The sequence below is a fragment of the Uloborus diversus genome, chromosome 3 (assembly GCF_026930045.1).
Source record: "Uloborus diversus isolate 005 chromosome 3, Udiv.v.3.1, whole genome shotgun sequence".
Lineage (NCBI taxonomy): Eukaryota > Metazoa > Arthropoda > Arachnida > Araneae > Uloboridae > Uloborus > Uloborus diversus.
In genome coordinates this window covers 49,642,282-49,665,552 of record NC_072733.1, presented here as the reverse complement: position 1 = coordinate 49,665,552, position 23,271 = coordinate 49,642,282, and the positions used below count along the sequence as shown (strand labels likewise).

General features: G+C 33.5%; 1 protein-coding gene across 1 annotated transcript; it reads left to right on the top strand.

The window, feature by feature from the left end:
• The first annotated feature begins 24 nt into the window (after positions 1 to 24).
• Positions 25 to 15,178, top strand: LOC129219184 (UPF0545 protein C22orf39 homolog). Its single transcript, XM_054853503.1, has 4 exons — positions 25 to 394; positions 2,647 to 2,692; positions 10,600 to 10,718; positions 14,899 to 15,178. The coding sequence occupies exons 1-4, from the start codon at positions 320 to 322 to the stop codon at positions 15,127 to 15,129; spliced, it is 471 nt and encodes a 156-aa protein (XP_054709478.1). The 5' UTR covers positions 25 to 319; the 3' UTR covers positions 15,130 to 15,178.
• The last annotated feature ends 8,093 nt before the right edge of the window (positions 15,179 to 23,271 follow it).

Genomic DNA, 23,271 nt, shown 5'->3' with positions numbered 1-23,271 from the left:
CACACCCGAGGACGAGATTTACACGCACTGTATGTAAACACTTTTCATGTGCGTCGGTAGTGTGGCCGAATGCTGCAGATTTATTGTCAACCGATAGAAACGTTAGCCTTTGAGGCTGCTGGAAAAAAGTTGACACATTTAGGACGTAAATTTACAATCAAAACTGCACTTTGAAATATTTAGAGACTTTTGCGCATATATGTTGCAGGATTTTCTAGTTGTGGATGTTTTTGTTGTGGGAAGAGCTTATAATAAAATACTCTGAGATAAAACTATTAAATAATACGCAATATATGCATCTTAAACTTCAATTTTAGACATGTTTCGAAGCAAAGAAAAGCAGTTTGAAATTTCGGATGTTAGTGATCTAGATTTACCACCTGATGCTTGGAAGGTATGCGCTCAATTCTCAGAGATTCATATTAATCTGAAATAAACTATGTTATTTCGAATAAACTTACGTAAATCAAATTAATCGGTTAATACATTTCTTAAATTTATATTTTACAGCAGTTCCATGTGTGAGTAAATACCGAACAGATCGTTTTCAGCAAACCTCTGTTGTGCTCTCCACTGAGGGTTTACTTAGCCCACGTTAATGTCTGACTTGGGTTCGTGTGTCGTCCCTTGATAAATTTCAAGGGAGGCGTGAATATATAATGAAGTTAAGAATAAAAAGTCAAACCAACTCATTATTTAATTTTGTATTCATATGTAAATAATTTCAACATTATCATCTTTTCTGTGGTTTTTAGAGTAGTTTTCATCCACATGTCTCTGAGAATCCAGATTAGCATACATAAACTCTAAATGTCGAGGTGGACTAAGTGACCATTGATGATGTGAAAGTGATTAGTATTATGTGCCAGCCTCACTTAGATACCTTAATTTGTGCTTTGCTTTTTGATTCTTTGATTTCACATATAGACAACCCTTCATATAATGATCATCTCCATCCCACTGAAAAGGTCTTTATTACAAGTGGTTGTTATAAGAGGTAGAATAAAGAAAATATATACTGCATCATGCATGTTGGGTTTCTCCAATAAAATTGGCACTTTTTCAAAGGTCCCAGTTAAATACCCAAATTATTTTTAATCATTGGAATTTAAAAAAAAAATATCGGAGCAAAAATTTTACAAAGTATTTCAGAAGATAAAGTTAGAAGCAGTTGTTTGCTTTTTTAGCACACATGGTTTTTGCAAAATGTAATTTTCCATTTCAGTTATAGATGATAAATAGTGATTTTCTTGCCTTTCAAAGAAACATTTAAAAACGTTTTTCATATAACGATCATTTTTCATATATCTGGTCTCATTTTCTTCTTCATCTGATCATGATATATCAATTTGTTTTTTTCACAAAATCGAGACATAGTTAATTTTGACAGAGGTTTGACACATTCTAAATCATATAGAACGAATTTTAGCATACTTAATCCTACTTCAACTTCGTAGAAATTTTTTATAGCATTTCATTTTCTTCATTGAAATTTTCATCTGGAATTGCTGGACCAATCACTTCAGCAGTAGATTCTGTTCCCGTTTGCTCTTTAAAATCAGCATGATGGAAACAATTCTTAATAGTCTTTTCTGAGACTTCATGCCATGCTGCTTTAGAGAGATGCTAAGATTTGAAGATATCCACTTTGTGATCTTCACCTTAATCGAGTGCAGAAACCAACTTAAAATCACATGTTTCAAAATAACTCATCTGTCAACCCCTTTTCCTTAGGAATCCAAAAATTTAAATTTTTTTCCTCCACTTTTTTTTTTTTTTTGTGTTGGGTGGTGAGTGGTAATTCCCCTTTACCACCTTCCCCCTCTCAAAGTTGGATTGGACACTGAACACTCCATGCAGCTGTCCGTAAACAATAATTAAGGACATTTCAAGTTACTAATTTGTTTTATTGGGGGGGAAAAAACCGGGAATATTGTCCCCTGAATTTGGTTGCTGTTTGATTACACAATAGGTACAACACAATCATTATACCAAAAGCAAATTAACAGAATTTAATGGAACAAAGTTGGGGCTTTTAATAGAATGGTCTTTATAATGTGTGGTCATTATAATGAGCTTTGACTGTATACTAATTATAATATGTTCAAAAGTCCTTTTATTGTAAAATTTTGTGTATTAAATTATGTATATCTTAACCTGTTTCAGCTACAAGCTTGTAAAACTAGTATTGACCCCATGTGATTTGAGCATGACCCTACATCAGGGCTCAAAGGGGAGCTCAGAGACTGAAAGTTTGAGAACCCACTGGTTTACAGTATCGAGAAACTGCAGCTTTGCCCTTGTTTTGAACTTATTAGTCCACAACAAAAACAAAATATACCTCATGTAGAACCATTTTACTTTCATGTGAATTTTTGAATATTAGAAGGAATTCAGGTTATATATTTGCATTTAAAAAATTAAGTGGACCATAGAGCTTTTGCACTTTTTTTGCTTGAAATTATTTCCTTTTTAAAAGAATCTTAATCAACAAAACTATACAAAAATGATTCGATGTACACTCATAATTTATTACATTTTGAGAAGTAATTTTAAAAGATTTTTGTTTCTTTGACATATTTTTTTAAAGAATTGTGTTTTACTTATTCATCTTACAATGTGCATAAAAAGTCATTTCTCTTGTAGGTTCGCCCTTGTGAATGGTATAAAGATGAATATAAAAACTGTACTGGTAAGTGCTAACTTGATCCCTAAATATTTTCCTTGATTTTGAACTAATATAGTCATTATACATTTCACTAAGTTTGATAGCAAAGCAGGCTGGATTTCTTATGTTATAATGTTGCTCCCAGGCAGAGCAGGTAATGATGCTGTCTGCTCTTGAACTCTTTCCCTTTTCAATTTCAAACCACCTATTTGGAAATAGTACAATTTTAATGCCGAAAATGGGTGTGAAAGAACCAAGGGCGTACATAAGGAAGAGGCTGAGAGGTCGCGGCCCCCCCCCCCCCCAAATCTGGAAAAAAAATTAAATAAAAGTAGTTAATTTTTGGTTTTAGTTGCTCACAAAACATTTCCAAACTTTTAGCTACAAAAAAAAAATAATAAATATTGATAATGATAATAATTATTATAATACGTTAGAGCAGAGATTTCCGAACTGGGTGCTGCAGGAAGAGGTGAGGGGTGCCGCAAACTGTCCATGGTAGCAATAATATGTTAAAAGTAGACCAGGATGCCGTGAGGAAATTCTAATTCTTCAAAGGGTGCCGCGAATTGTTAAAGTTTCGTAACCCTGCGTTAGAGCGAGGCACCATGCAATGGTGTTCAGAAGGAGTCGGGAGATCCGTACCCCTTACTCAAGAAAAGAACATGTCTTGGGGAAGCGAAGTTATTTTAACAAAAAGAAAAGCAAATAATGTTGGGAAAAAATCTCAATTCTTTCAAAAAGAAATCTCTATATTAAAATTATTTTAACAGATCCAACTTATTTGCTTAGCAAATTAAGCTCCCCTCTGTTTCTTTCACTCCTCCCCTTTTTTTTCCTTCCTAGTCAGTCTGAAAAGAAGGGTCTTTAAAAAGGTTTCTCTCCTTAACTCTCATCCCCTGCAAGAAATTTAAAATAAGTTTTAGTTGTTCGGTTGGAGTAATAATGAAAATTGACGTCCTAAAAACGCATTTATTTAGGTGTTTTTCGGACATCAATTTCAAAATATTTCTGGAGGAAGGTCCCGGAACCAACACCCTTTCACTAAGGTTACTACCAAAAATAGTTTGAAATTGTGCCTTTAAGATTTCAATATTGAAAAACTTTAGAAGAAGATTCCTAGAACTGCTCCTTACCTCTAAACATCTCCAAAGATGACCTGAAATAGCGTTTTACCTTTCAAGGGAGGATTCTCGAACTCTTCCTTTACAAAGATCGCCTAACGTTAGGAATAAATCTGAATTGCTTTTGAAAAGACTCTTAAAATAACAAATTAAAAAAAGTTAATGACTACTGATCAGGTAATTACATCCAATACCTTCTATTTCTTTTGTTTCCCTCCGCCCCATTTTCCATCCTTCTTCCTAGTCTGTCTAAAAATAAGAAAGTCACCAAATATGGTCCACAGTCTCACTTTTAAGACTTCAATTACGAAAAAATTTCGGTTGAGGGTCCGACTGGTGGAGGTGGGAAGGATTTAGCTCTATTTTTTTAAAAAATCAATCGGTGGCAACTTCAAAAAGTCCCATTCCTTTCATTACACTAACGTCAACAAATGTAGCCTATAATGGCGTTTTTAATATTTCAATTTCTAATAATTTCCGCAGAAGGCCCCCCCCCCCCCAAATTCTTCTTCAGGTAGCATCACCAGAGACCATCTAAAACTGCGTTCTTGGGGCTACAATTTCAAAACATTTTCGGGAGTGAACCCCCCCCCCCCCCACACTTATAAGAAGCGAGAATTTTTTAACACTGCCCTCCTAAAACTATTTTTTGGTTGCGCCACTGGGTGACAGTATGAAGTCCTTGCCCCTCCTCGAAAAGAATGATAAGATCAGGTCACTGTGGCTCCCTCCCCACTCAAAAAATGAAAATAAAAGAAAAAAAAGGGGGGGAGCTAATCTTAGTTATACGGGCCCCCTCCAAAATAAAAACATACATACGGCACTGGAAAGAACAATGTTTTGAGCCACAACAATTGCAAAACATGTTTACAGGGAACCCCATCATCACTAAATCAAAGTTGTGAACTTTAGAATATAAAAAGTCCAAGTAGGGAAGCCCTAACTTAAGCTTTTTTTTTTGGAGGCAGGAGGGGGGGGGGGATTTCCAATTTGCCAAACGGAACTCCAAACTTTTCCTTATGATAAAATATGGATATGCTCACCTACGTACATCTAATGTAAAGTGATAGCTGAGTATTTAAAAAATTGATTTTGCAATTATATTATATATCTAAATTTGCTGAATTGTCAGACAAAATTTGCAGAATACGAACACATTTTGGGAGGTCACCGTGACCTCCCTTTGGGGCCAACGATGTAAAGTACTCGGGTATTTATTTTCGAGGGTAAAGTCCCAACCTGGGTATTTATGTTCCAGTGAATTCTATTCCCACAAAATACCCTCATTTGTGTATAATGCTATTGCAATATGTGTATAGTATATTCTAGCCATTTTAGCGGATTGGCATTTTCGAACGGTAAACCAGGTAGATTGTCTTTTATAGTATTTTGCACGAGGGGGGGGGGAGGACTTTCCAACCATACCAACCTCGAAGCGCTAAAATGCATTTTTCATGTAGAAAGAGCTGTTTAAAAAACCAATTAAAACTTAATGTTTCACACTTTCAGCAATGAATTTCAACAATGGAAAAGAGATAAAATTAAAATTTTTGAGTTTCGCTAACTAAAAAACGCTTATAACTTTTTTTCTAGTGGATTTAAGTTATTGCACCTTGGGCGCCCTGACAATTTCTTCGTTAGGAGTATTTTTTAAAGACCTTTCCAACCATATCAAATTCGAAAAAATTGGACCATCCGTTCGCGTAGAAAGAGCCATTTAGGACGAAAATGCGTTTTTTGTTAATGTCTCCGTTAATTAGCGTTCGATTTCAAAAAAATTTATTGATGACACTAAAACTCGGCAATAGCTACCGAACAAAAAAGAATTAAGGAAATCGGTTCACAAACAGAGGAGAAATCGGTACCGAAAGAAAACGGCTTGCATATTAATATATAAAGATAAACCTATGTTCAAATATTAAAAAATATATATATATTATTTTTTTATATTCATATAGTTAAAAAGTTGGAACCTTAAATGCAATATAGCCAATGTGACTCATGAGTTTAACTGTTCTAGATCCATCGAGGAAGGCTGCTATGTTTTTTAATGGTTTTCAAGCACGCTGAATGCCCTTTTTTATTTTTTTTTTATTTATGAGTAAAATAATTGGAATCCCATTACTGATAGATCATTGTTTATGGTTACTTCTAGTAGGTAACACTTTCATGTAAGAATGAAAAAAGGAAACAAAAGGTTTCAGAATTGAAAAATATTTGCATTCAAAAGTTACGTTTTCTGGAGAATGACTCAAATACGTCTGGCATCTTTGGAGTCATACGAATGCCTGAACTTTTGGAACTCGTAAAACTTCTGTTTGAGCTGTTTTTGCCCTTAGTCTCACTTATCGATCACAAATTCCCATCTTACAAACGACTTCTCTCATGGAAACCAAGGATTTATTGAATTCATTTTTGAATGATCTACCGATTAACTGAAATATTCACTGTTCGTTTTTGTAAACTTTCCAGACATTGACTATCATTTACAAGCCACTTGAAGCAGCATACCACATCAAATACTGTTTGCCAAATCACAACAAGCAAACGAACTATCGTTCTACTTGGTTAAACAACTTTGAAATAGCAGGTTTTTTGTGTAAAATTGTAAAAAAACCGAAAAACAATACATAAACTAGGAGATATATTGTAAATTATTTTCTAATAAAGTGCGAGACAAAAATGAATGACACTCATTAAAATGAAATTACTTTACTTCCATTCCATAATGCAATCTTTGTTTGAGTTTTTTTTTTTTTTTTTTTTTGCCGCACCCTGTATACTACCGTGTTAAGCACAAAAGTGGAATCAGCAGTTAAGCTCAAGCTGAGATATTGTGTTTTGAAGTTTGGCTCTTCCATATATTTGATTCAAGAGTCTTTTTTTTTTCAAACCTTTTTTTAAAAAATAGTACTTGATAAATGGACCCTAAAACATTTTATTTATTCAATAAAATACGAAATAAAGAAAAACTTGGTTAGAAATAACTCAGTTTTGTTCAAAAGTGCAGGTATGACTACTTTTATTACTGTGCTTAGCAGTACCTTATGAATAAACTAAAACTCCAGTTTAAGTTTTGGTTCACCTTTAGAAACCATTACGCAGTTTTAGTTTGGGGTTTTTTCTGTTTGGAAAGAAAAAGAAAAATCATTTTAGTTTTGATTTGGACTTAGACTGGATTGGAAAAAATCAAAACTCAGCAGCTTTCATTTTCTGACAGTAAAGTAACATTGCAAGGAAGGGAAATCATACTTTTTTTTCTTTCAAACAATATTAATCATGTTTGAAAGTCAAAAATTACAATTATTTCAAGTTTCAAGGCAATCTAAAATGGAAAATGTCATTGTTATGATTAGACACACCTTACCCAATATTACTGGTTGAACAATGACTTGACATGTTTCTGGTGTTTGAAAAAAAAAGAAAGCTCTCATTATAAAACAAAAAGTTTTTTGTTTTTGTTCCAATTAAACTTACCTTTATGTGTATTTCTGTCAAGCAGAAAAAGAAGACGTGTAGATTTCATATATTTTTTAATGCTTAACTCTTCATATGTTCCAAGAAACACAGAGCTATTAGGAAACCCTGTTTTTATTCATAAAAAAATCAATTATTCTATTTTTTCCTGAAAAAAAAAACAATAAAAAACTGGATTTTTTCTACCACTTCAAAATTTCCGGAAATTTTATATCTCTAGGCATGAGTAACAGACACCCTTTTTGACCAGTAATAGACACCCTATCTTACACTGGTCACATTCGATTTTCAATATTGACCTGTAGGCATAATCCAATCAATGAATAACCTCTTCTGGAGTGAAAAAAAATGAAAAAGGCTTCTAACGGCTGAAGAAGAAATGTTTTTACATTTTTGCAAAGAAAAAAAGTACTAAAACCATGGAAGTTCTAAAGTCTAAGTGGCTTGAGCCCCCCTTACCCCCCCCTCCATATAGGAGCACTTGATTCATAACCTTCCACTACTGTCTCGTAAATACTGACTCATGAAATTCACTCTGATAGCACTAGATGGTTGCACCGTATTCATTGGTCACAGCCAGTGGCGTAGCTAGGGAGGGGCGGAGGGGGCGGTCCGCCCAGGGCGGCACATTTCAAGGGGCAGCAAATTAACCCTTTTGATGTGGAAAAAAAAACGTATTCTTCAAATATAAATTATGGTTTTAATCTGTTACTGCAGGCAAAAAGAAAATCTTCGAATTTTAAGCCTTTTGTGTCACTACCAGATTAAAATTACATACAATACTTCCTGATTTCTTTAAAAAAACTTTCAAAAGTCTTCCTTCATAGCATATCAGTACAATTCCTTGTTTTGTTTCTGAGGGGGCGGCAGTGGACAGTCATGGGACCAATGTATTTTTAGACTGTGGAAGTTAACTCCAGGAGGAAGAAAACAATGAAGTTTTACATTTTTCAGTGTAAGAAATAGTTAACACTGAATTTTAAGAGAGATTTTGAAAACCTCCTAGTGGTAAATAACCTTTTTTTAACTTTAAAAAAATGGTAACAAGAGTAAGAAAGGGGGGGGGGTGAAAAATGGTACACGAAACAATTTATTGCTTATCACACGGGTGGCTGTACATGTTGCAAGGTTTACTTCGATTTCTCATTCATTACAAGAGTTCTCTATTTCAAAAGAAGTAAAATTGATTTCTGTTTTTCGCTTTTGAAAGTAGAGAATCTTCCTGACAACTTTGGATCACATATTAGTCTATTCCTTACGAAAGGTGAGCGAATTTCATTTTTCAACATTTGGTTTGGTCCCTCAACTTGACCAAGCATATTCTAAAATTGTTTTTTAGCATATTCAGTTTCAAATAATTCCGGATGGGAACCTCTCCCAGCTCCACTCTGTAATCTAACTGCTTGAAAGATAGTTTCAAAATGTTTTTAGGAAGGAGTGCTCTCTAATGTTTCATCTCTTTTCCTGATGTCACCAAAGATAGCTTTGAAATACGGTTTTGGACCTCAATGTTTAAAAATTTCTGGGTAGAACCCAGAATCCTGTCTTTTCCTCTAACATAGCAAACACAGCCAAAAAATACATATTTAGGACTTTAATTCTGAAAATTTTCCTGGAGAAAACTTCTCTCTTCTAAGGTCTCAACATATAGCCTAAAATTACGTTTTTAAAACTTTGATTCTTCAGTATCATTTTTTGAAAACAGCATTTGAACCTTGACTATGCTTTACCTCCTAACGTGGTCAAAAATAGCTTAAAATACGTTTTTAGGACTTCAGTTTCGGATTTTTTTCGAGAAAGATACCTTAATCACTCCCCCCCCCCTTTATCTAACGTCTCCAAAGATTAAAACTGCGTTTTGGAAACTTCAATTTTGAAATTTTTCCGAAGAAGGAAAGCCGAACTCCTCAGAACTTTTCCTAACGTCCCGAAAGGTAGCCTAAAATTTCGCACATAAAAATGTGCGTGAGTGGGAAAGCTCGCTAATTCCTCCTTTTCAAAGATAGCCTAAAATGAACTTCAGCTCGAAGAAAGTTTTTGGGAGGGAAGCCTCTCTCTGCCCCCCTTTTGCTCCAAACATTATCAATATCAAACAAAGCCTAAAGTTGGGCGTCAATCACGGAAAGTTTCCATGGCTTCACAACATTTTTAAAGCCATTATCCCTTTAACGTCACGAAAGATAGCCTAGAATTGCGTTTTTGAGACTTTGGTGCTGAACAAATTTCAAAGGAAGATGAATCTTCCCCAATCCAGTAAGTCACCAAAGATGCCGTTAAAATTGATTTCAATTAAAAAAAATATTTCAGTAAGAGCCTAAGCGCCTCTCCCTCCCCTAACGCTTACAACTGTCTTAGAATATTCATGCAATTGCGTTGCCAAAGAAAGCATAAAATTGCATTTTTCAGAGCTAAAAGTTTTTGAATTGAGTATCAGACCATTCCCAATTTTCTTAACTTCTCCACAAAGTAGCATAAGCTGCATTTTAAAACATTCCTTTTGGAACATTTCCTTGCGGTGCCCACCGATCCCCTAACGTCAACAAAGAAACACTAAAGAGACTTCAGTTTTGAAAGAAATTGAAAGCAAACCCAACTCGCCCTTGCCTTTTAGCAAAACTGCCTCAATATTCGAAATTTTTTACGTAAATTTAGCAATTTTCTCCAAGTGTGGCCCCCTTCCCCCTTCTTTTTTTTTCTTTAATAAGTATGTGAAAAAACTTATGCCTTTTTTTTCTTTAATTAAACTTCTAGTTTTAATTTCAACAGTCTTGACAGTTTGAAGTCACAACAAAATGGCGGCAAAGGCGGCAAGGTCAAATTCACAACAAAAGGGCGGCAAATTGAGAAACCGCTCCATGCGGCAAACACTGTAGCTACGCCACTGGTCACAGCAACATCAGTTTAACCCGCCTAAAATTCTTGTTTATTAAATAAAAAGTTATGACTGTCTGTTACTGGACCCTTGTCTGTTACTGGTGCCGCCACCCTAATAGAAATTCTTCTTTTTTTCTTTCTTTTTTTTCATTCTTTTTATTCTTGGTATTTGAAACAGTTTTAACTTTCATTCAAACTCTTTGAATCATGTACATTATTAAAAAGAAGAAAAAAAATTCTTCAGTTCTTAAACTTAAAAAAATATGAAAAAAAAAAATCATTACCCCCCCCCCCCAACTCATTAGTAATCCTCCCCTCCCAAAGGGATCGCCTGCAGAGATCCACTGTTCCAAGGTGAGGTCCTCCAAATATTTTTTCCAACTACAGCACTGTATATATTGCAGCGTATGTGATAAATATAATTTTCATGTTTTCCTTCGACTTTTTCTTTTCTAGGCATGCAATCACGTTTTAACCAGTACTACATATATGGAGAAGTATTAGATTGTTCTAATTGGAAGAAGGATTACCAAGACTGCATGATATTCAGGAAAAATCATGATTTAAAAGCTATTGTAAGTATTTTTTTTTTCCTTTTTTTCTTTCCTTTGATCATGTGATTTGTTTATTCATTTATTGATTGGTCAGCAGTTTGTTCAAAGCATGAGAAAATTTAGTGCAAAAGGACAAAGATAATATTAAAACATGTTCATTTGATTTTATCATGTTATAAATTTGCTTCTGGGTCATTCCACAGAATTTCAGCAAAATAATTTTTATTTGTTCGCTGCACCATCTCTGGTTTCTTTTCATATGCTGTACATAGAAACATGTGTAATAAAGTGGCTGAAAGCCATCTGCCAAGGAAAGTCTAATTTTATTTTTTTATTAAATTGTGGTGTCAAAAACTATGAGTTAGCCCGTTTTTGCAAAATTCAATGTGTTACTAAATGCCATATATTTCTTAAACTAGTACAGATGTGCAAAAAATAGCTAATGAAACCTGTGGAAGTTTTTCTAGATATGTCATACAAATTTATTATTATGTATTTAAATTTAAAAAATATATATAATGGGGTTTGGGGCAGAAATGTGACAAGGAGTGACTCTCCAATCAAAATTTTTGTTTTGCATAACTAAAATTGAAATAAACATGAAAATGGGTTATGTTATATGGAGAAAAACAAATCTGGTTTTAGTATTACAAAATCTAGAATGTATAATACTTTTGAAGAATTCTACAAATATTTTTTATAAGTTGGAAATTGGTCTACTGAAAAATTCACATTATATGGCATATCACATTTTAGGGGTTTAAATAAAAAAAGGGTTAAAAAAAATCTGAGTACTGTCTAAAACAAGGTGAGATATTAAGCAAAATACAAGTTTTTGAAAGTAATTATCTCATGAAAGGGAGGAGATAATACTATATTTTTTTACATGTGATATTTCAAGTACAAACATGCTCTTCATCATTACCAAGAGACCCATCAATTACCCTCATAACATTACCAAAGCTCATCTAAAATACCACTTTCAATTATTCTCCCCCTCCCCGTCCCGCCTACCCATCTTGCAGTGACTATTATACTCAGGATTAGGATCATATTGTCAATACATAGACCTAGTACTTATTTCCTCTTGAACCAAAAAACTAAAGCAATTGCTTTCCCTGCGTTTGAAATAATTAAGGGACCATCTATTTCCTACACCTCCATACTTCTTTGACCTTGCAATGGCCCTTCACACATACGTCTAAGGCAAGTTATATAAAAAATATTAATGGTTTTTATCTCTTTTGTGCATTTGCCAACTTAAATTTTCCTTACAACACACCTGTAGTTGTTTCTGAAAATTGTATGAATTTCGTGTTTCCAAGTTTACTTTGAAACATTAAAACTTTTTTCATAGCGTTTATTAGGGGGGGAGGGCAATGCAAATTACTGCCTCATGTGTCACCCACGCTAGGTATGCCACTGTTTCTAAGTATTGCACTATTTTTAAAACAAAATTTCAAAATGGCATCAGGATGAAGACTTCAAATTCATGAGCTCAAATGACAATGTCTGTTCCATGACAAGGAAATTGCTAAGAAGTGCAATATTCTTTGTAAAACATATGAGGAAAAAAGAAAGAAAAGGGCGACATTGCATCAAAAGTGTCTAAAGAAGGTGGAGAGAATAAATTTCAGGATTTGGATCCAATATTTTGCACGTACCTTGCAAGATTCTTTTGTAGTTTTTGAACAATATTGTTTGCTTTGCTTTTCTTTTCTCAGAAAATGACTTGCACATGGAGAGAGAATTTAAGTTCCAAGACTGTTCTGCCATTTTTTTCCTCTTTTTTTTTTGAGGTAATGGTAAAAAAAGATGATTGAAAAATTTCGGTTTCTTGAATGGCAAATACATGACTTTTTCTTGGCAGTTCAAAAACTAGTAAATAATATCAAAGTATGACAAACACCCAAAAATGGATGGGGAAAACAGGAGTGGGAGTATTTTTGTAATAATTTCACTTTCAGCAAAGGAGGGCACTCATATTCAGTTAAGGAGTTACTTTCGGTATATTACGGTATTTGTCTGTATAGATACAGTAAACTCCCGATTATACGCTGAATTGGATAGCACGAGTGCCGCAGAGAATAAAAATCGCAGATAAACCACAAAAAGGCTAAAATGAGGGACAAATAAGGTGAAACTTGTCCTTTCTCAAAAACTTAGCTGTATTGATGCATAATACTTTTTTTCAAACAGTGAAAATATATACAGTGCAGTAAAAATGTTTGTAGTTTTGCATAACAGAACTTAACATCAATAATGAATAAGTGTATGTACGATAAAGAAAGCTCAGAAAATAAATAAATAAAGGAAACAAAAATAACAGTTGAAATTTACACATTTTCGTCAAAAAAAAATGCCTCTGGTATTTTCTCTCCACTGAGAAAATACATGATCCTAATAATTGATTGACTCGCGGATAATTGGGAGTTTGCTGCAGAATGTTATACCTATTTTTTAAATTGTACTGGTTGTGTTAAATAAGCATTTTAAGGGAAGTTAGCTTCTAGCAAATTGTTTTCCCACTGTGCATTTTTATTTATAAAGTATTCCTTTATAAATACTTTACACAGCTTTTAAAAATGCCTGTTTGTACATTCAGTGAAGGTTCTCCTTCACTGTGAAGGAAGGCATTAAAATCTAAATTAAATCAACACAAAATTTCTCCTCATAAAGTCATGAAAAATAATATTTATCCGATACATTTAGAATGTTGATACTTATTTTATCCAATGAAAATAATTCTTTGCTTGTATGTTTTCCTTTTGTGCAATGCTTACATTTTTTTTACCACAATGGTTCCTTTTTGCCAATTATGTGCATGCACAAAAGCTTTAAATACTATCTGACCTATGTAAAGCATTACGCTCAACAGAAAGAATTCAAAAACTCAGCTTTCAAAATAATTTTTTGAATAACAACTAAAATGTGACTTGTTTATTTTTCGCTGAGTGCGGTGATAACAATCTTTAAAATTATGTCTTACTTTTGAAGTTTGATGAAGTATTAAGGAAGTTATGGCGTACTGACAAAAAACATATTTGAGAAAAAATATATATGACACTGTAATTTACCAGGTTAAAATAAAGGAGGTTTTTTTTTCTTCTGATTTCCATACAACAACGCAACTGGTTTAAAATCCTGCCCCCAATAAGTTAAGATTATATATTCATGAGAATTTGTGTCGGGATTCAGCTAAGGAAAATTAGTCATTCAAAATATTACATAATGCTTTCTTTTTAAATCCCATGCAGAACAATACCATGACCTTTGTGTTATTAGCTCTTAGCAGGACACTCTTGATAACTGAGCTATGGGGTCTCCATCTGAATGATGCTATACACTAAAGCCATGTGTAATAAAGCAACAAAATAAATTGAAATTGATGTCTCTAGTTTCTTAAAATATTACAATTAATTTTGTTAAATTATACTGTGATTTATTGTGTTAAAATCAGTGTCTTGTTTCCTGATTTTAACAACAGAACTGTTGTTCAAAATCCTGAAATGCATTTCCATTGTTCGCCGCATGAGGATTCAAACTCACGACTTTCATATTATCTGTTCTTGCCGATTCAGCCAATGTGTGTTCATTTTGGGATGATTTGCATTGAAGCAATGCACAATAAAAACAGGTTAAATTGGTTTTCTGACAAAGCAACCAAAATTTTTTTTGTCACTTCATTTTTTGCCGAAAGGGGTAAAAAAAGTTAAAATGATGTGTTACGATGGAAGTTTGATCAAGTATTTAGGGAGTTATGGTGTTTCACGGGAAAAAAAACACCATATAGAAATAATATACAGTGAAATCCCGTTACAACAAACTTCATGGGACCACAAGTTTTCTTCATTGTAAAGAAAATCAAGCTAGGTAACAGATATTTAACTGGGACTGAATTTTTTTATATTGAAACGAATATTTTGTTGAATTGGTATTCAAGATAACAGGATTTCACTGTGTATGTTTTTTTGGGCAATCTCATTAGTAGTTTGGTTTTTAAATGCAATTTAATTTGGATTTCAAATTAATAAGGATAATATTAAGTGATCATTTATAGAAAGATATCAGTAATGGGATTTATTGATTCAATATTTGAATGGTAGCTAATGTTTACTGTACATATTTTGATCCTAATTCTGACGGACCAAAAACCTGTCTGTAAAAAGTGAGTTTCTAAGCTAATTGCATTTTTATGTAGGAAAAAGTTATTGAAAGTGAGAATCAACGGAAGAAGAAAAGAAATGAGGCTAGTTACAACAATGATGTTTGGCAATATCGATCAAAGCCTCCGGAAAACTGGAATTCTGAGATGCCTGATTGGATGATCGAAAGGAAGAAAAATTCTCTTCTTATTGAAACTCAAGCAAAATTAAACGAAGGCATTGAACCTCCTCACATATTTACTGGATTTAACTGTAGCATATTATGATCTTAGTCTCTAAAATTTAGTTATATTAAATTATTTATATGTTCCTAATGTATAAATTAAGACTCTTGCATTCCTTCTATGGCACTAATATTTTCATTTGTAGCAATGACAAGCATCTAGCAATGCTGCATAGAGGGATAGGGCAAGGGTTCCCAATGTGGGTGCCAGGGCAGGGGGTGGCAAGGGGTACCACCAAGTGCCCATTAGAGAGAAAGATAGACTGGGATGTTGTGAGAAAATTCAATTTCTTCAAATGGTGCCATGAGTCAGAAAAATTTGGGAACTCCTGGGGTATTGTAAAGTAGGACTACTTGGACCCGAAATTTCCAAGGAGGATAGAAGAAAGGGGAGACGCTCAACGCAACAAAACCTGAAGCTAAGACCGTAACCGGTTTTAAATAGCGCTTGGTAAAATCTACCCAAAACATTCGGGTTTGAAGGACTTTATCAGTGCTATTTTACCTAGAATGCTGTGTTTAATAGTGAATATTTTCTGTTGATTTAACTAAAATGCCCGCTTCTGTTGCGTACGGGTGTACAAACAAACCGGGAAACAAGATTCCAGGGATATCTTTCGTGCCATTATAAAAGAATATTTAAATGTAAGGTTTAGGTTTTGGGGAAAAAATATTGAAAAAAAAAGCAATTCACTTAGACAATTATATTCAAAATTATTGCACTTTAAAGGGCAATAGTGGGTAACACAAAGGGTTAGACATTTTGCAGGCAGGAAGTCATTTATGCCAGGACAGTAGAAAAAATGGCAAAAACAGAATCAGAGAAAGTAGAATTGAGTTCTGTTAACAAAGATATAGGAATGAAATTTTTTAGCTAACAATTTTATTATTATATTTATTTATAATTTGCAAAATTTGCATTTAGTAACAAAAGTAATCCTTTCAAACCTCCACCGCAACATGTTGCAATATAATACAGTAAAATTTTTCTATGAGCCTAATTCTTTTAAACATAAAATTTCAGATAAGTAAATTTTTTTAAAAATTAGGTTTGGCACATTTCTGCCAAACGTAGAAAAAAAATTCTAGAAGTGTCCTGGCAAAACTATTTTTTGCCCATATTTGCCAAAGTGGCAAAACTAGATTTGCTTCATTTATGGGGATTGGATATAACGTGTTTAATATCATAGTAATTTTAACTGCATGATAATTTTCATGTTTTTGTGCCTAAAATATTAAATTGCATCAGTGGAACAGTAATCCATTGTTTTAGTGAAATGCTTTCTTTTTTATTTTATGAATGCAGAAAGAAAGTGGAGAGTAAAAAGCAATAAAAATCAACTCACTGACTTTGGTATAAAATATTAAACTGCCCTAACTATTAAATAAGAAATTCTCATCTTTTAATTTTTAGCAGGGAAGAAGTGCGAATTTTGCAATGCCAACAGAGTAATAAAAATTATAAGAGGTCAACTATGATTATATAGTGTGAAATATAAATGTGATAAAAATGTATAATTCATACTAAATGAAATTTTATTATTGACAATTACTCCTAAAAATAGTCAAAGCTCATTCAAATTCAGTTGGATCCGGTATATCAGGATATTTTTTTAAATATTGCATCGCAGTATGCAAGTTTTAAATCATTAATCTATTTTCCCTAGTTTACTTTAAATTGTTTTAATTGTACATTTATATTAATGAAGAACCTAGTCTTGGTCTGCTTTAATTTAAGTTTCAATTGGATTATTCAAATTGTACAACTGTTGTACTTGTTATCCCAGTTTTTGCCACTATCCTGGCAAAAATAACCCTTTGCGGGCAGGACAACCAACCTCATCAAAAATTTAAACTGTTATTCTTTTCCCAGATTTCATTTAGAGTTTCAAGCTATTTAATTTTGTTTGAAAATAGTCAAATAATATAGAAAATTATCTTTTTACCCGAGGAAAAGTAGTTGAGAACTGGTAATGTCTAGTCCTTTGAGACAATCATCCTTTGCATTTATTTTCCTGTCTCAAATACAAATCGTAAATTCAATTTTTATTTTAAAAAAATAATAATCTTTGGAAGCATTCGTTTAAGCATGTTTAATATTACATTTATTTTAACCCTTTCGCGCCTAACGGGACTCGTACATCCCAAGCAAATTTCAAAAAAATCTTTTGGGAAGGCAACTCTTCGTCTTATGGGAGACATTCCCACCAGTCCTGGCAATACTTTTGACGGTATTTTCATTCACTGAGGGTAGATGGCGCTACCATAGATAATGCTATTCCCGCCTGTAGCAAGTGCATTTCGTTCGCTACAAACGTAGATGCTACATTTTGGGGAAATACCGGATTTTTTAGATTAAATTTTGATTGAAATATAAATCTAAGGTTAGATACCTTACATACGTAGTGGATTATCTCTAACAAATCGGTAAGTTGCAAATTTTTACTTCCGTTTTTATTATTGGGACATATGTGTCCCTCTCGTCTTGGACAATGGGAAAACATTGTCCCAGCAGTCCTATGTATTATGTAGCTTGATGTTCTGTTTTTCGGTTTCTTTTGAAATTGGTACGCAGTATTTTTTATTTTAGAAATTAATTTATACTAAAGATGAGTCGACGCCGGGGACTGATTGATGAAGAAATCAAAAAACTTTTAGGAGAGTTAGATGACGAAGATACTGACTTGGATGATGACATAGACGATCCTGATTATCAAGATTCAGCACACAATTCGCAGCACTCATCCGATTCTGAGGAGTGTGAGATGGATATCGATTCCCATAATACAAAGAACAACGATGTTTCGAGTGACACCGATACGGCATCACTTTCTCCAGTTGACGAGATACCATCAGCTAATACTTCAGACTCAAACTGCAGACCAATCTTATGGTTTCATGCAGATTCAGCTTTTCAACCCAGAATGACAATTCCTGTGGAGTCATCCCCTAGTTTGTTATTCAACTTGAGTCGCTCAGCTACCGAATTGGACGTGTTTCTCAAAATGTTTCCAAAAAGCCTCATCATTTGGATATCTTAATGCACAAATCAGCGACTTCAAAAATTAGGACAAAAAATTCCACCTACAGACCCCTCAGAAATTATGCTTGTTCTTGGATGCATGCTTGTCATGTCTTACAATAAGGTGCCGAAATTCTCTCATTATTGGTCATCTAATCCTTCTTTGGGAGACGTAGCAATAAAAAATGCTATTTCAAGAGACAGGTGAAAACATTATTGTCAAAACTGTATTTTTCTGAACCAGAAAAGCCGGGAAACGCCAGTAAAACATATTACATCGACGAGGTTGTATCGTGCCTCAAACAAACCTTCAGACAGTGCCGAAGCGAAAGTTCATATCAGTCTATTGACGAATCAATGACGAAGTTCAAGGGACGTTCGACTCTGAAACAATACATGCCGTTGAAACCTATCAAAAGAGGGATAAAAATTTGGCAGCGGTGTGACTCGAAAACAGGGTATGTATATGACATGAACATTTATTCCGGAAAAGAAACGGGTGAAGTTCAAGGCACACTTGGAGAACGGGTTGTTTTGAAGCTTAGGGAGACAATCCGAGGAGATGACGTGGTTCTTGCGTTTGATCGATTTTTTACAAGCGTACACCTGATGGAAACCTTGAAGTATCCTGCTGTTGGAACGTGCATCAAGACACGCAAAGATGTTCCTAAATGTGCAACAAAACTAAGCAAAAGGGGCGAGTCTGAGTTTCTCGTAACTCAAAATGGAACAATGTTTGCGAGGTGGCTTGATTCAAAGGAAGTAATGATTCAAAGTAATTGCCACAAAGCAAAATACGCAAAAGTAAATCGCACGATGAAAGATGGAAACAAAGAAGAATTTGAATGTCCTGAGGCAATTGAATTCTACAACAAAATTATGGGAGGCGTAGACTTGGCCGATCAAATGGCACAACTCTATGAATTAGATCGAAAATCTTGCAAGTGGTGGAAAAAGGTATTTTTTCACCTATTGACGACAGCAGTGGTCAATTCATGGATTACGTACCGCGAACTCAAATATCAAAAAACACCACTACTAGATTTCACTGTACCTCTTGCAGAAGCCTTGATGGCATCCGGAAAACTCAACGCACAGTATCAACGTTGCAGAGGAACTGGACGCCCATCCAAAACATCACAAAGCTTACTCAATGTGGGTGATCATCTACCAATAACAACACAAACACGATGACGGTGCCGTAAATGTGCACAAAATAAGAAGGAATCGCGCACTAAAATAATGTGCACGATGTGTAATGTTCCACTATGCATTGATTGTTTCAGATCATACCATTCATAATAAAAAAAAATTTGATAAAAAAACTATTGCTTTTTTTTATACAATTATTAGTTGAAGACTACTGGGAAACATATGTCCCAGTGAAGAAGACTGATGGGACATATGTGTCCCGGTCCTAAATCAGTGTTTAAAATTTTCAGAAAAATATATCATCTTAGTTTTAGCATTCTTATGTACCCTACTGTTAGTTCATGCAACCAAAATTGTTCTCCTGTTAAAAAAAAAACTCGTCGCGAAAGGGTTAAGCTAGATGTCAAAGAAAACCGAAACTAGAATTTAATTAAAGCATGTTTAATATCTTTTATTAATTTACTGAGGGCAAAATTTAAAAAAACTACATAAGTTGTCTGTAAAAATTCCATTTTTTTGTTCCTTTTTGAATACTAGCAAAAAATCTATTTTTGCTGGAAGGGGAAAACCGTGTTTTTTTTCATCTGTGGCGAAATACTTGCCAACCCTGGCAACACAGCTTGAATAACTTATTTCTTGTTCGAAATATCTCTACTAGAACCATAGAAAAAAGTGGATGGCACATATTTTATTTAAATGCAAGAAAGCTATAAATTTTCTACATCATATTATGATATATAATGATGATTTATCATATTTTAACTGTCACAATTAAAAACAAGTTTAATATTCCAGAAATACAGTGCATAAAAATGTCTCATTTGTGCAAATGGCTTAAGCAATACATAAATTTTGAACTACAGGGCAGATTTTTTTTTTAAACTAAACGTATTGAAGAGAGCTCTTGACAAAGAAAATGTAATAGAAAAATTATTTAAATTTTTGGCTATTTTAAGCGTATTTTTTAAGAAATTTAAATTTTTGTCATACATTTGTGTTTTACTTTCAATGTGTCAATATTTGTTGCGTATAATAAAGACATTTTCTGTACTTGGTACATTCTGTAGTTCTTTCAAACAATGTTCAACATTTAAGATTGAAGGCATCTACATTTTTTAGTATAATTTATTTCTTACGTGTTTATACTCTAATTCTAATTAAGCACAGTTTTAAACATACTTTTTCATTAATTAAGTGCGTTTAAGCTTCTGAAATTGTGTGGTAATCAAGGGGAAATTAACAACTACTCTACATTCCAAAAATGCATTCACTAACAACAAAAATAAATAAAAATACGAAAAAAAAATCTCGAAAGAAATCGCTTTTTTCATTGCTGTATGTGACAAATAAAGCATTTTTTTTTTGCTCCGACAATAAAAATTATAAAAGTGCCACACATTTATTTCTTTTTCTGAACGTTTTCCCTATTACTCTACATTGAATACCATTGCTTTCTTGGGTAGAGTTTTTCCCTACTCCTCTCCCTTACCCGCTCTGTCTGCGGCTTCAAGTGCACGCTGCAAGTTTACGGCTTTGGGCGTCTCCCCTTTCTTCTATCCTCCTTGGAAATTTCATACTTTTTGCGAGTTTTACACTGAATGCTTTGTTAAACCCATAATGTGAACTGATAACCTTGTTTTTACCACTTTTCAGGTTTTCTGCTACCACCTAAAGCCTTTTTTATACACCAATTTTTACTCTTTATATTTTGTTTCTATTTTTAAAAGTTGGGTTCAAGTAGCCCCGCACTAGGGCTTCTTGAAATCTATTAGAAAAAGCTGTAAAACAGGTGTTGGTATCAAGAAAAGACCAATGATCTTGAAAAATAAACTCAAAACGTACATTCTAGTGAGCAAACTATTTATATAAATTACAAATTATATTCATATAAATTTACATAAAATCAACGTATACATAAAAACATATTTCTAGGCAAACATAATTTCTCAAATAGAAACATAATCTAGCTACAGCTAAAACCAATTGAAATGTTCATTATTTAAACATTAGAAATAATGAAAAACCTCTCAATTTAATGGCTTGGGGGGGATTTTTTTCCCTAATATTATTTAATACCTACTCCTACTCTTCCTAGCTACTAAATACTACAGGATTCTCAGGCTTGTTTTGTGAACGATCTTTTAATTTCCTTTTTAGAGTTGATATACTTAAGTCAAAATGGGCTGATTCCCCTTTCTAAGACATTTCTTCGGAATTAGTTGAATCTAGACACAATTGCAATTTTTCCTCTTAATATTCCGCATTATTTCCTACTTCAAGGGGTTCTCTTTTACTTTCAGACCCTTTTTATCCCCATATCTGCAAAAAAACAGGTATAGATAGTAACTAACCTTTTTATTTTAAAAGATTACAAACCTTACTTAACATAGTTTAGTGATGAAATGTGGGTTGGGGCTGTTTGAATGCTGGTTTCAAGTGGCCCCATTTTAAGGCAGCCAGTGCACTTTTACTAATTCATATTATTTACTGTGTGAATTATATAGGTATAACCTTAAAACACTTAGTTTTATGTTTGCATTCTATTTCTTAATAAAATATCTTAACCTTGATGATATCAAATGTTTCCATGAACTTAAATGTGAAAGTTTGCAGACACAAAAAACAACTGTTTAAACAACTTGCAATCATAACCTCAATCAGAAAAAGGCGGGAATAGCAGAAAATTTGTTTCATGCTCCAGCCTGTACCTAGTACTGCTACCTGTCATGGAGAAAGTTTTTTAAGTCTACATATACACTGAGTAACTGAGTTATATAGGACCAGGACAGATTTTAAACACTTTTTTTCTCATGGGTTCAAGTAGCCCCACTTTACCGTAGGGAATTCCCCTTTACCCAATTCAATCAATCATGACTTTGGTCCTCATCTCCAAAGAATGTCAAAAGAAAATGAACTGCTTCTAGAAGAGAAACATTAATTGCAAATAAATAACCAATTGCTACATTTTCCTTGGAGGAATTCATCTTAATCTAGCTGTTCTCTTTAGACTTTTATTGTGCTTTGCTGGATATCACCTTGAAATATAGGTTCTGCAAAATCTCTATCCTGAGCAATCATCCTATTGCATCTTAATTGGTACAGGGTAAAGCAAGTCAGAAACATTAAGTTATACAAAATAAAGTTTACAAGAAACCAAATGCAGTCCCAGTGATTAAAACAAAAAATTAAAGGAAAATGTTCTGGCAATACCAAACAATATCACATTGAAGTAGTTTTCTAAGACTGCTTTTGCAGATTAAGTTTAAAGATATTTTCTTATAGTTTAATTATTACTGTGTTCAAAATGGAAATGTGTAGGACCCAATTCATTTTTCATTATGACTTTTTTTCCTTCTGAGTCTTTTGGCATGTTATCTTTGTAAATTAACTCTAGACTCAACCATTAAAATTTTTTTGATCAATAGCTTCATCTCCAGTATCATCTGGTTGGAGCTCCAGACTCATGATTAACGGCCATAGTATAGTATCCTGATATAGATTCATGCCAATGACTTTGACTAAATCTATTATGTTCTGTCTGGATAGATGCTGTATGTACTAAGTCATCCATTACAAAACATTTACTATATTTTTTTTTCTCCTGCCCAATCAATCTTATTGAGCACTTGCGGTCAGAGTCAGAAAAATATATTTTGTGTTAAATTTCTCCCTAATGAAACTTGCTCAAAGTAGCACGCACACAGGTATTTAACATAGTAATCAGAGATTAATTTCTACCAAAGAAATGCAGGAGCCCTATAGTCCCTACAACTTAGTTTTACTCTTAAGTAGCTTGTTTTTCTTCTAAAATATTAAAATTCGCATAAAATTGAAAAGAGTAGGAACTCGGCTCCTTTGTGCTTCTATGCAAATAAAGCCCCCATAATACCTTTATTTTCTTATGCCAAGGAGATTGCAAAGCAACTCTAAACGTTAGGATGGTGCTTATTTTTCAACTACGAAAATATTATCTTCTTACCCTCTAATTTTGTTCCTTTATATGAAAAAAAA